This window comes from Mercenaria mercenaria, chromosome 10, assembly GCF_021730395.1.
Source record: "Mercenaria mercenaria strain notata chromosome 10, MADL_Memer_1, whole genome shotgun sequence".
NCBI lineage: Eukaryota > Metazoa > Mollusca > Bivalvia > Venerida > Veneridae > Mercenaria > Mercenaria mercenaria.
The window spans coordinates 37,825,719-37,838,939 of record NC_069370.1 but is presented as its reverse complement, the minus strand read 5'-3'; the positions used below and the strand labels follow the sequence as shown (position 1 = coordinate 37,838,939).

General features: G+C 35.5%; 1 protein-coding gene across 1 annotated transcript in view; it reads right to left on the bottom strand.

The window, feature by feature from the left end:
- Positions 1-708: 708 nt before the first annotated feature.
- The window catches only part of LOC128546395 (uncharacterized), a 37,350-nt gene continuing 24,837 nt past the window's right edge, over positions 709-13,221 (bottom strand). The window contains exons 6-7 of the mRNA XM_053516877.1: positions 4,360-4,586; positions 709-780 (exon numbers count right to left, since the gene is read on the bottom strand). Of these exons, the coding sequence (XP_053372852.1) occupies positions 709-780; positions 4,360-4,586 (299 nt within the window). The remainder of the gene's footprint in view (positions 781-4,359; positions 4,587-13,221) is intronic.

Here is a 13,221-nt window from a genome sequence, read left to right as displayed (position 1 = left end):
CTAGAAAAATTCTTCTAACACTATACTGATAATTTGAAATCTGAAAAAAAAAAATACACAAAATGCCTTGCAGTTAAAGGGAAAAGACTTGAAGAAAAACTGATTAAAACATATAAATTATTGCAACATAAAATGTAGAAATATCATTTTACATTTCATCATCTAAATGCAATAAGTGGCTGACTGTTTCTTTATGATAATGCAGTACTGATTTGATGAAATGTATTTAAATAGAAAAAGATGAGCTAGTAGAAATAGTAACAGAAATATAAGAAAGAAAAAATTGCAAAAGTATGAAGTTTACACTTTAACGATTTACATGTAATTTCTGAGGGTTTTTTTTTTTGTGTTTTTTTTTTTCATCACTTATCCTCTCACACCCCAAAAACAGATTACCTTTGCATATAAAAGTAAAACAATTCTATCTGAATGCCCAAATATCGCCCTAAATGCAACTTAAGTGTGTAATAGACTAATTGTAAATATTTGTCAAAGTGTGCATCATGCAATAAAATCAGACTTAATGAGGAAGCATGAAAGACTTGGTCCAAATCTGAATAATGTACGAGTATTGAAGAAAAAAAGAATTTCTAAACTTAACAAAAAAGCAATTGCATATATAAAATAGTAGTACAGAAGCAGAGCGGTCAACATACATAAAATACATGACACTATCTTCATTGTTTCAAACAAGATGCTTTGTCAAGACTATTCTTTTCTTTTACTGTCTATCCATACATATTTAGTTGCAAACTTATTACTAGTAAGAAATACATGTCTCTGCAATGCAAATCATGGAAAGTCAGTAACCCAGAGAAACACAGTCAAACTTTATACAGAAAAAAAAAACACAGTATAGCTTTAGGCAACAAGTATTACATTTATAGACTACTGAAGTGGTTAATTTTTCATAGACTTAAATGAAAATTGGCCATATGCTCAGATCAAGAAGTACCCATGTTGTTTCTATATTAAAGTAACCATATTATATAACACCAAAATCACAGACAATTCTCTAAATATTCCAATACACAATATCAATGGCCCTAACCTTCACATAATATCTAAATATAAGATCAATTAATCTACATAATATCATAATTATACATATAAAGTATCCCTTCTACATAATAAATCTAAAAAATTTAAATTTCCCTATAAAAGCACTATAAAACTAGAAAATGCTTTTGTAAAAAAGCGCATGTCTCCCCCAATGCAAAGTCCTATAGGCAAGAAGTCAATAGGGGTCAGGAGTGAAAGTCAAAGAGACACTGATGGTTGGCTGCAATAGGGATCATCTACTTGGCATGTCCAGTCATCCCGCTAAATTTCAACACTCTTGGCCTAGTGGTTCTCAAGTCACTGTTCAGGCTCCTGTGACCTTGCCCTTGGATCAAGTGACCTCAAAATAAATAGGGGTCATCTACTCTGCATGTCCAATCATCCTATTAAGTTTCAACATTGTAGGTCAAGTGGTTCTCAAGTTATTTCCAAAAAATGATTTTACATGAACAGGCCCCTGTGACCTTGACCTTTAATAGACTGACCCCAAAATCAATAGGGGTCATCTACCCTGCATGTTCAATCATCCTATGAAGTTTCAACATTCTTGGTCAAGTGGTTCTCAAGTTATTGATCGGAACTGGTTATCAATGTTCAGGCCTCTGTGACCTTGACCTTTAACGGAGTGATCCCAAAAACAATAGGGGCCATTTACTCTGCATGAACAATCATCCTATGAAGTTTCAACATTCTGGGTCGAGAGGTTCTCAAGTTATTGATTGGAAATGGTTTTCCATGTTCTGGCCCCTGTGGCCTTGACCTTTAACAGAGTGACCCTAAAATCGTTAGGGGTCATCTACTCCGCATGACCAATCATCCTAGGAAGTTTCATCATTCTGGGTCAAGTGGTTCTGAAGTTACTGACCGGAAATGGTTTTCAATGTTCAGGCCCCTGTGACCTTGACCTTTCACAGAGTGACCCCAAAATCGTTAGGGGTCATCTACTCTGCATGACCAATCATCCTATTAAGTTTCAACATTCTGGGTCAAGTGGTTCTCAAGTTGCTGACCGGAAATGGTTTTCAATGTTCAGGCCCCTGTGACCTTGACCTTTAATGGAGTGACCCCAAAATTGATAGGGGTCATCTACTTTGCATGTACAATCATCCTATGAAGTTTCAACATTCTGGGTCAAGTGGTTCTCTAGTTATTGATCGGAAATGGTTTTCAATGTTCAGGCCCCTGTGACCTTGACCTTTGACAGAGTGACCCCAAAATCAATAGGGGTCATCTACTCTTCATGACCAATCATCCTATGAAGTTTCAACATTCTGGGTCAAGTGGTTCTCTAGTTATTGATCGGAAATGGTTTTAAATGTTCAGGCCCCTGTGACCTTGACCTTTGACGGAGTGACCCCAAAATCAATAGGGGTCATCTACTCTTCATGGCCAATCATCCTATGAAGTTTCAACATTCTGGGTCAAGTGGTTCTCTAGTTATTGATCGGAAATGGTTTTCAATGTTCAGGCCCCTGTGACCTTGACCTTTGACGGAGTGGCCCCAAAAACAATAGAGGTCGTCTACTCCAGCAGCCCTACAACCCTATGAAGTTTGAAGGTTCTAGGTCAAATGGTTCTCCAGTTATTGCTCGGAAATGAAGTGTGACGTACGGATGGACGGAAGGACGGACGGACAGGGCAAAAACAATATGTCTCCTGGAGGAGACATAACTATATAGGTTATTTAAAGAGTCTCTTCAAAAAACCGGATATACTGGAGACAAAAAATTCATTCTTGTATGTCATGGAGACAAGTCTATGTATCACATACCAAATTTGATATCAATAAAAAATATATCTTTTTTTTATCACATAGGGCTAACTATGACACCCTGGGACTGTACCTAAGCATCTGAGATACCTTGACCTTAAATGTGTACTAAATACAAATTTCAAGACACCCCATGGAATACCATTATCAACCAAATGTGTTTTAAACTAGCTGGAAAGTCATTTGTACAAGACAGATTTGAAAAACTGAAATGATGAAATAATTCAGTATGAAACCATGTTTTATTTATTAATTCAAATTACAACCTTCACAGGCAATTTATCTATTCCCAGTAGTATTTTTTTTTCACTAAAGTGTTGTATATTTCTTATTACATGCATTTTTAAGCTATATAAAGGGACTTTTACCTTTGTCCACTGAACTTTCCTATTAACAGTGTCACTAAAAACTAAACTCTTCCCAAAACAAGTCCAGTATGATTACATTACAACATTTACAAAATATGTGTAGCTGTACACTCAAACACATCAGATCGCTAAAAGCCCTCCTAAAACTAAATGTAACATTCACTATGAGCTCTTAAAATCATATCTGTCAATAATTGGCCTAAAACTCTATTCGGTGAATAAACTGTCTCAGAGAGTAAATTTCTTCTATTTTTGAACTATCTGTACCACATAAGTTGCCAGAAACCCCAAAATCAATCCCAAGCTACAACTTTATATAAGTTTTCTATACACCAAGTTTCATCATGATAGCTCATTCCTAAGTTAAGTTATTGACCGGAAACCCTTTTTCTATTTTAAGTAACAGTGACTTTTTCTATTTTAAGTAACAGTGACCTTGACCTTGACCCCAGAAACCCCAAAATCATCCCAGCCTTTGTCTTGATATAAGCTACATATATACCAAGTTTTATTCAAATATCTTTACCGAAACAAACGTTATTGACCGGAAACACCAGTTTGACGCCGCCCGCCAGCCCGCCCGACCAACGACATACCCCAATCTAATAACTCAGGTTTTCGTTGAAAACCTGGTTAACAAACAGACATACAGCCGGAAAGTGTGTTCCTCGTATGGAGAACAATGAGCAAACTATGATAAAGAAACATTATGTTGAACAAAATCAGACTTTACCAAGATGAACATTTTAATCATTACTCTCAAGCGAAGGATGTTATATTTTCATCTACGATTCATACGATCAATTTTAACAAGTATGGCAGAACTACGATTCATACGATTAATTTTAACAAGTATGGCAGAAACTGATTGCTTAAGAGGAAACTTACACCGTAACGTTTTAACGTGTTCACAATAATGTGCCCAAATGATAGGTTATCCTATATAAGCAGTATATGACAACCATGTCTCCCTTCCCGCAAAACAAATGGTAAGAACACCTTTATTGTATAATTCTGTGCATAAATCGTTTCAAATTAATTAAGCCTTGTATCACCTTGTATCACCTGTCTGACATATTGAAACTTTTCACTGGATTAAAGTTTAAATACGAAATTTAAGAATCGGAGTAAGGTTAATAACCCTTCGGCAAGTAATACCTTATCTATGTCTCCTTTTATAAGATCGTCAAGTTTTATAACCCACAAAGATCCTCCATGTGTCTCCCCACCCGTGCCAAACAGCACCAGCTGAGTGCCATCTAACCACATGTAAACTTGCGGTGAGTAGTACGACTCCCGGCCGTCGGGAACGCCCTTCCAGCTGATCACTTTACCTGTCTTGCCGCTCATCAAAAGAACGCGGCCTGATAAACGGTACTTGCTTCCTGAAAGAAGTACAATAACTTCATGTTTTGTACAAGGACACAAATGCACTTTGCATAAAAGTCACCGTACTCTATAAAATATGGAAGACTGTTGGTGATATGAAATTCTATAAATGTGAAATAGCAATTATGACGTGAATTTACAGAAGGTTGAACAGCACTAAGCATCAGTTACAATCATAATTGTTTGTACATGTCGTAAGACATGCGTTCATAATGATTTAATAAACTAACGCTGTCTCAGGAGAACACTTACTGGAAAGAAAATAAACACGTTTATGATGAATTGATCATAAACACGCGATTTTTCAATTTAGAATTTAAAGTACATTTATCTTACATCGACCGCAAAGAAAGTTTCAATTACTTCCAATGACTGCTTCCTAGATTTAAGCTCGCCAATCGCGACCAAAGAGACTTCAGTCAGATTACGTACAATGACTGTTTCCTAGATTTCTACTCGCCAATCGCGAACATATAGGCTGCAGTCAGATTACACCCTTTGACTGCTTCCTTGATATCTACTCGGCAATATAGCGAACATAGCGGCTGCAGTCAGATAAAACCCTTTGACTGCTTCCTTGATATCTACTCGGCAATATAGCGAACATAGCGGCTGCAGTCAGATTACACCCTTTGACTGCTTCCTAGATATCTACTCGGCAATATAGCGAACATAGCGGCTGCACTCAGATTACACCCTTTGACTGCTTCCTAGATATCTACTCGGCAATATAGCGAACATAGCGGCTACACTCAGATAACACCCTTTGACTACTTCCTAAATTTCTACTCAACAATATAGCGAACATAGCGGCTGCACTCAAACTACGTCCATTGGCTGCTTCCTAGATATCTACTCGGCAATCGCGAACATAGAGGCTGCAGTCAGATTACACCCTTTGACTGCTTCCTAGAGTTCTACACGGCAATCGCGAACAAAGAGGCTGCAGTCAGATTACGTCTAATGACTGCGTCTTAGATTCGCGATCATAAAGGCTGCAGTAAGATTGCGAAAATTTAACACAACTCTTTGCCTCGTAATCTACTGAACATTGTTAATAGGGAATCGATCCTACCAATTTTCGTCGCGAGGCGACGAAAATCGGGATCGATCCCTCTACGGTAACATGCGACATACCGAATGAGATATATACTATCGAATTAAAAAATGTGTCCTTCCGGTACGTGCACAGAGCGTCTGACTTCGGATTTTTTGGAAGAATACGCTATTTACTTGTTCCTAATAAGCGTCCACATAACTTGTCCGAACCGCAACGCCTTGCACATTAGTAACAATATGGGCAGCGTTGTTTTTATTCCAAAATCTAACTTTAAATTGACAGGGAATCGATCCTACGCGAAGCGACGAAAATCGGGATCGATCCCTCTACGGTAACATGCGATATACCGAATCGAATTAAAAAATGTGTCCTTCCGTGCTATTATAGACGTTATGGGATGAGTTGAAGTCGGATCGATTCCCGATTGAGGCAGTGCCTTATTTCATACTAATCATCAATTCCAAACTGTTATAAGCTATTTCTCCAACCAAATGGAAGTCAGGGAAGGCACTAAATCAGACAAAATGACTGAATGGGATATAAATGCAATTTTGAATAGCCTATAACAATACCGAATTTTCGACTTTCAATCTTATTCCTAATTAGGGTCATGTCTATACGTGTAAGATGTAATTTGATAAGCATGATGCACTGAGCTAGGTGGTCATGTACAATTGTATTACTATCGTGAATGGAAGTATATGCCATCCTAAAAATGTTTAAATCCTTTTGTTGTAACGATATGTGTGTTATACCTTAAGAAATAATCACTCTTGGCCAATCATTTTAAACAATTGTTCAAAATAAGAGAACAAACTGTCGAAATATCAGTCTTTAAGCCTTATGGTGGCCGTAAATAGTTTCCCCTTGTTCGGACTATGGAGTTTGCTAATTTATAAAAAATAGAAATAATTTATTTCAAAATAATAATAATAAAAAAAATAAACGAATGTAATTCTAATTAACTAGGCCTATGCATATCTTCTTACTATAAAGTACAGTGCTTAATTAGAAAATGTAAGTATGCTGCCGCGTTTGTTCTCTCTTTTAATCTTAAATAATTAAAGGCACAGACTCCGGTTTTTTTTTTTTTTTTTTTTTGGTTTTTTTTTAATAACTGTCTTATCAAATCCCATTACATCAAAACATAGTTTTTATGCAATGTATAGATCTTTGAGTTCTCAACATTCATTTGTCCACTGTACAAAACACAAAAGTAAGATATGATTGGCAGTTTTAATTTAATATGCAACCTTTCAACAGCCCAAATATTCAGATTCACGTTTAATGCATGTATGTTATTTTCATTGATAGCAAATGTCTTTTGATTATGATATTGACCTACCTTCTTTTATCATTTTTTCAGAAAATAAATTCAAATATTCTAAAGACTTTATTTAACTTTTTTTTCTTCACACGCCGCGTTATGACAAATACTCCATCATGTTAGAATTATAAAAGTTTCTCTTCAATAATTTCTAGATACCTAAAAAATTTGTTTGAACATAACTTTAATTTTGTGTAAAGTTTTCCAAAGATTCCAGGGGATACATCTCCTTCCAACGATCTAAACGAGTCTAAATTATCAAACTATTAAAAAAATATATTTGAAAATAGCTCTCTATAATAGCCAAGCGGCGAAGCATAGAAAAGTAGGTCCTCTTTAAAGCCTCCCTACTGTTATCTCCTTCATGTTTGTCATTCCTAATATTACATCAGTCTCAGATAACTCAGCATGTCCCGACAAAATGAAATTGAGAAGACCCTTGAGGATATATTAATGTCTGACCAAGTAACAGTAGCTTTCTATGATGTGGAGCTGGGTTTAACTGGGACAATGGAAGCTCCGTCTTTCACAGATGCAAAGCTTTACCAAGTTTGTTCTTAATAACAAATGTTTCATTGTTAAAATGTTATTGTGTTGTTGACAAGCTAAATGAATAGTTATACATAATATCATATAAAAGTATAGAGAATGCAAGCTAAAAGACGTAAACTATTTACCACTTAGTGTGACCTTGACCTTAGAGCTAGCAATCTTAAGGGCGCGTCGAACTGTGATAGTATATTTTCATCAATGAATACAGTTTAAGACCGGACAAGGAAAAATAGCATTAAATCTCTTGCGTGTGACATAATTCAGCCGCACCATCAGAAAAGCAACATAGTGTGTTTGCGACCAGCTTGGATCAAGACCAGCCTGCGCATCCGCGCAGTCTGGCCAGGATCCATGCTGTTCGCTAACGGTTTCTCTGATTGCTATAGGCTTTGAAAGCGAACAGCATGGATGCGCAGGCTTGTCTGGATCCATGCTGGTCGCAAACGCACTATGTTGGTTTTCTCATGGTGCGGCTCATACTGTCTTGTTATGATGAATGTACGTGTTAACTCGTTTAAACGTGGGATTTGAAATTAATTTGAAAACCAATACACATGGAAAAGTTACTAGTGTCAACCAGTAGATGATTAATAATACTAATAATACCATGTATACTGGTTTCATAAAAATATCATCATAATGCTTGCAATTTGTCCATTTCAAATCAATGTTTTAGAGAAAAATGCAAAAAGTGAGAAATGTATCTTCAAAAATAGCATCCGCTCTTATAAAATCATGATGATAAATAGATCTGCAAGTCTTGATGTAAAATCACGAAGAACATCGGCTCTCTCAATTGATCTATTACTGTACAATCAAATACATAGAAAATCTCACGGCCAAGTTTCTATGTTTGAAAAGGCTAGCTAAAGACAGTAATACAAAGGACATATTGCCTGAAATGTGTCTGTCAGGAAACAAGGAAAAAGGAATCAATGTGACGGACGGATGAATGTCGGTCATTTAAAACAGTACACTTCACAAACAGTGTGGATAGAGTGAACAGATTATTAAAAGTCAGTGCTTATTGGCTGTATTGCCACAACTCTAGTGAAAACAATAAGAAAACATACTAGTATGAATTTTTTTTTCAAGAATTGGCCAAAAAATGCTAAAAACTTGCTTGGATAACTATTTCTCTTTAATCTTTGTTTACACATTGTAGCCGAATTCAAAAATGAACAGGAATATGGGAAACAGTATTAAAGGCAGTAATCATATTAACTTCTAGATGAAAGAAGCATTTCAACATCCCGCAACTTGAACAAACAAACGTTTCATTCGGAAAAAAATCAAGTTATATAATTTCACTAAACCCATGCAGCGTTATAACAAATTATATTCCATGTAGTTTTACAGTATTTAAAGGGTGATGATCCTCTATTCTTCAAATCAAACCCCATAATCTCATTGCCACTTATTCTATACACATTAAAAAAGTACGTTTTTATATTCTTTCCAGAAAAATCAAGACAAACAAAAAAGGAAATCGTATGTATTGCAGTTCGTGCAGACTCCGAGCTTACTAACACTTATGACCATTTATCGGCAATGTTTTCCATTTTTAGGACGCATGTGACATGTTAGAGACAGAATTATGAAAAGATGGGAAAAAAATCGAAGGTCATCATACTTGTTCAGGAGTTATCTGCCCTTGAAAATGCAATTTTGAGGAAAACCCAGTTTTAAGGGCAGATAACTCCTAAAAAAGCACATTGACCTATGACTGTTTTTGCATTTTTCTGTTTCTACCACGAAACTGTGTTCATATACAAAGTTTGAACAAATTCTATTATTGGGAATGTTTTTTCTCATACATGAAATTGCAACAAGTGTCTTTAATTTAAGGGTATCACGGAAAAGTAACAGCTGGATGTTCTTCGAGAACTTCTTTTTGAGTTGTTATTCTGAATATTGCAGCACTTTCCTGTTAGATGAAACGAAATTGTAATGACCCTTGGGAGCATAAAAACAATCAGTAACAGTTTCCACAAGTATCAGCACCTTGGAATAATTTGTTTGCCACGGCAAAATTTTTGTAAATGATTCATCAGATACAGGGTTGTAATGCCATGTAGTGAGATGGATAGTAAACTGAATTAGAGATTGCAATTTAAGATGAATGTTGTCTAGAAGAACTAGATTAGAGAGAAATGACAATGAAGTCAAGATTGTTCTGTGCTGAATTTCAAATGTGAAATGAATATGAGACCCCGTCGCCTAAAAAAATGAGAGGCAGGCTTGAGATATATAGGCACAATTCAAATGCTGAGTAAAATGAGTAATCGTTATGTGTCGACAAAGGGAGATAATTCTTATTGGCTGTGTACCATTATGCTGAGCCTCAGTATTGTTCGGCTCAATATGGACTTTCCACGTGGCAATAAAGAATTTTTTCTGCAATTAACAGGGCTAATATAGCCGTATATTACTCAAACCTCCTACTAGTGATCTCCTTTTACATTAGACAGACCTGCCACCCACAAACATCTTTATAAGAATTTTGATATATGGATTTCTTTTCTTCATTTGATTTGAGATTATAGTAGCTGTCATAGTTTTGATTAATTTCAAAATTAATAGTAAGACTAGTATGGATGATGAAACGAACAAATATTTTGAAAGTAATACAATTATAAAAGATTATTTGGAACGGTTATGCGATTTTTGTGGTCACGTGGTATTTGTAAACATCAATCACATTTGTGTCATTTACTCGCCCACAGTTTTGGTGAAATTTTTCAACAGGTTCATTTCCACCAAGTTAGGCATAGAATGCATTAGCTAAAAGAATTCAGCTCAGAGATGTTGTATGCTGTTACGTGACCATCAGAAAATTAAAACAGCGTCAGTTAAGTTATGGTAGCCAGAACTAAAAATGTATATGACACTGAAAAATGATAAAATGAGTGAAAATAAAGTTAGCGTGATATTATTAAAAATGCAAGAAAACTATTGTTTTTTTTTTTTTTGTTTTTTTTTAATTATTCCAAAAGCGTTGCAACGGTTTGCTACCTTCTGCACAATATGTTTGGTTATTTATAAGCATTTGTTGAAAAAATCTTATGTCAATAAGTTTGTACTACTAGTCACTTTCAGATTACTCACTTTTTATGTATTTTGAGGGAAATTTTTTTCCCGCCTGAAATTTGTGGGTTAGTCCTTTAATGGCGTAGAATTTTAACCTTGCATAATTATCACCCTGTTTTCTCTGTATTTGACAACTTATTAATTTATTTCATATTTACTTTATATATCATTTTTCCCAAAAATACTTCTACATGTAGACATATAATCACAGATGTCAATGTTACAACGTTAGAATACTTATGGATACTGATATATATATATATATATATATACACACACACACACACATATATATATATAAATTTTTAATCTTGATGTTTTCGCCAAGGGAGGTAATCTCTGTGGAAAATTTGGTATGTGTAATTTTAGGTACCACCACAATATGAAATTTGAGTACAAACGCTGGTTGAATAAAACCTTTCCTTTCATTGTCACATGTTTGATTTTATTAACTGTGACCGTATTGTTTGAAAGTCCACAAGCATGTGTTTTAACGATAGATTATGAAAACTACATTACTTGTAGTTTGTTTTCGTATCAAAACAGATAACGTTCAGATTCAATGCATTCACTTTTTCTTGCATCTACACACCACTGCATAATAATCAATCATCTTACGATTCCTACATATTTACAAAGTCTATAACAAACCATTCATCACTCTTTTCCTGCAACTGACATTTTCACTTTCATCATATACACTTGTACATGTATACCATTTACATGTACATGTATACCATTTACATGTACATGTATACCATTTACATAAGACCCTGAGCAAATGACAACTCTGTTTGTTGCAAAGTTTCTTTACATCAGACATAATAAAGGTTGTCAATATTGATACAACATCACTTCCTAAATAATCAGTGTTCTATCGAATAAATTGAATTTTTATGACTCGGAGGAATACAAGAAAATAAGAGGAAATATCTTGATATTGTGTTTAAAGAAGGGTCAGTATAACAGATATCTACAGACGGATATTTAAAAGAGAATTGAAACAAATAGGACAAAAATATCCAACAAGAAAACCCAAAGGCAAAAAACGCAACTGCCCAAATAGCACTATGCTCTTGTCTGGGTACCTAGTAACATAGGGGAGAGTATTGCTCTTGCAACGCATGTGATAAAAAAACAGGAACGTTAACATATACTTAAATATTATAAAACAAATAAATGTGTTACAATTAAACTATATTTGAAATCATAGCATCTTTACGTCCCGCATATTCATGAAGGTTAAAATGAACAAAGTGGCCAGACATTTCAGGATTTATTTAACTAATAACTGTTCTAATTCCATCGATAATAACCGCGCTAATGATGCAAAACCATAACAGTGACTGAACCTTTCTGTTTAAACCAACGGATTCCTATCAAATTTCAACAAAACAGATACCAAGTCAAACAATTTCGTCTTGCAAACCGTTGCATACAAAGAAATACTACGTAATTTGCTGAAGCAATTAACATTAAATTGTACATCAGAATGCTTTAGCAATTATATTAAATGTTCCTTGAAAAGATAAAACGTAAAGGTCACACATTTGAAATAAAATAAGTTCGACATAAAACTGTTTAACAAACACGAGATTTTTTCTCACGAATTATTATTGCTTAGATCATGTGACAATTAGTAAATTGGACGATCTATACATGCATAGATGGCTGGAATTAATCAAGAACGTATATTGATTAATTCTGTGGTATGTGGCCATTACAGACGGACCGATGTATATGTTGTCTGTGGCAAACAATCTGTTGTCTGCTTATGTAAGAGTAGCTCCAATTATAACAAAACAGTATATGACATTCAAAAATAATGATACATGCTTGATCTCTATAGTAAGTGCACTAGCTGAAGCTTTGTTTTCATCCAGCTTATGACACAAAACGAAAATATGTTCTAATTTAGGAAGTATGGGTAAATATACTGCTTGTTCGAATTTGTAACTTGAAAGGAGAAAGAGCATAGGACACAGTGGTTAAGGTGTCGGCCGCTCAACCCGGGGTCGTGTGTTCGAGTCCCACGTGGGCCACGACCATGACCTCTCATATGACCCCAGTATTGGATTCTCCAGGAAGAGGACTCGGGAGTGGTTCAAATAAGCTTTAAGCTTTCATCACAATCGAGCTAAAACAAATAAGTATAAACTAATATTCAGTACAGATGACGCGGAAAATCCAAATCCCGGTCTCCTATAAGGGGCGGAGTTAGAAAAACGAAGAAATCTGTTATTGTAAACGATCGAATAGGACTTCCGGACACAAACCTTAACGTTTATAATATTTTCGTAAATAACAAACTAGGTTTTTTCGATAAATGGGGGAAACATTCACTGTATATGGATGTGCGTGAAATTAGCCAGAGCAGCCAGAGTAGCCAGAGTAGCCAGAGTTCGACCAGAGTTCAGCCAGAGTAGCCAGAGTTCAGCCAGAGTTCAGCCAGAGTTTAGCCAGAGTAGCCAGAGAAGTCAAAACTCTGGTTACTCTGGCTAGCCAGAGTAGCCAGAGTTCAGCCAGAGAAGTCAAAACTGGCTACTCTGGCCAGAGTTCAGCCAGAGTTCAGCCAGAGAAGTCATAACTCTGGTTACTCTGG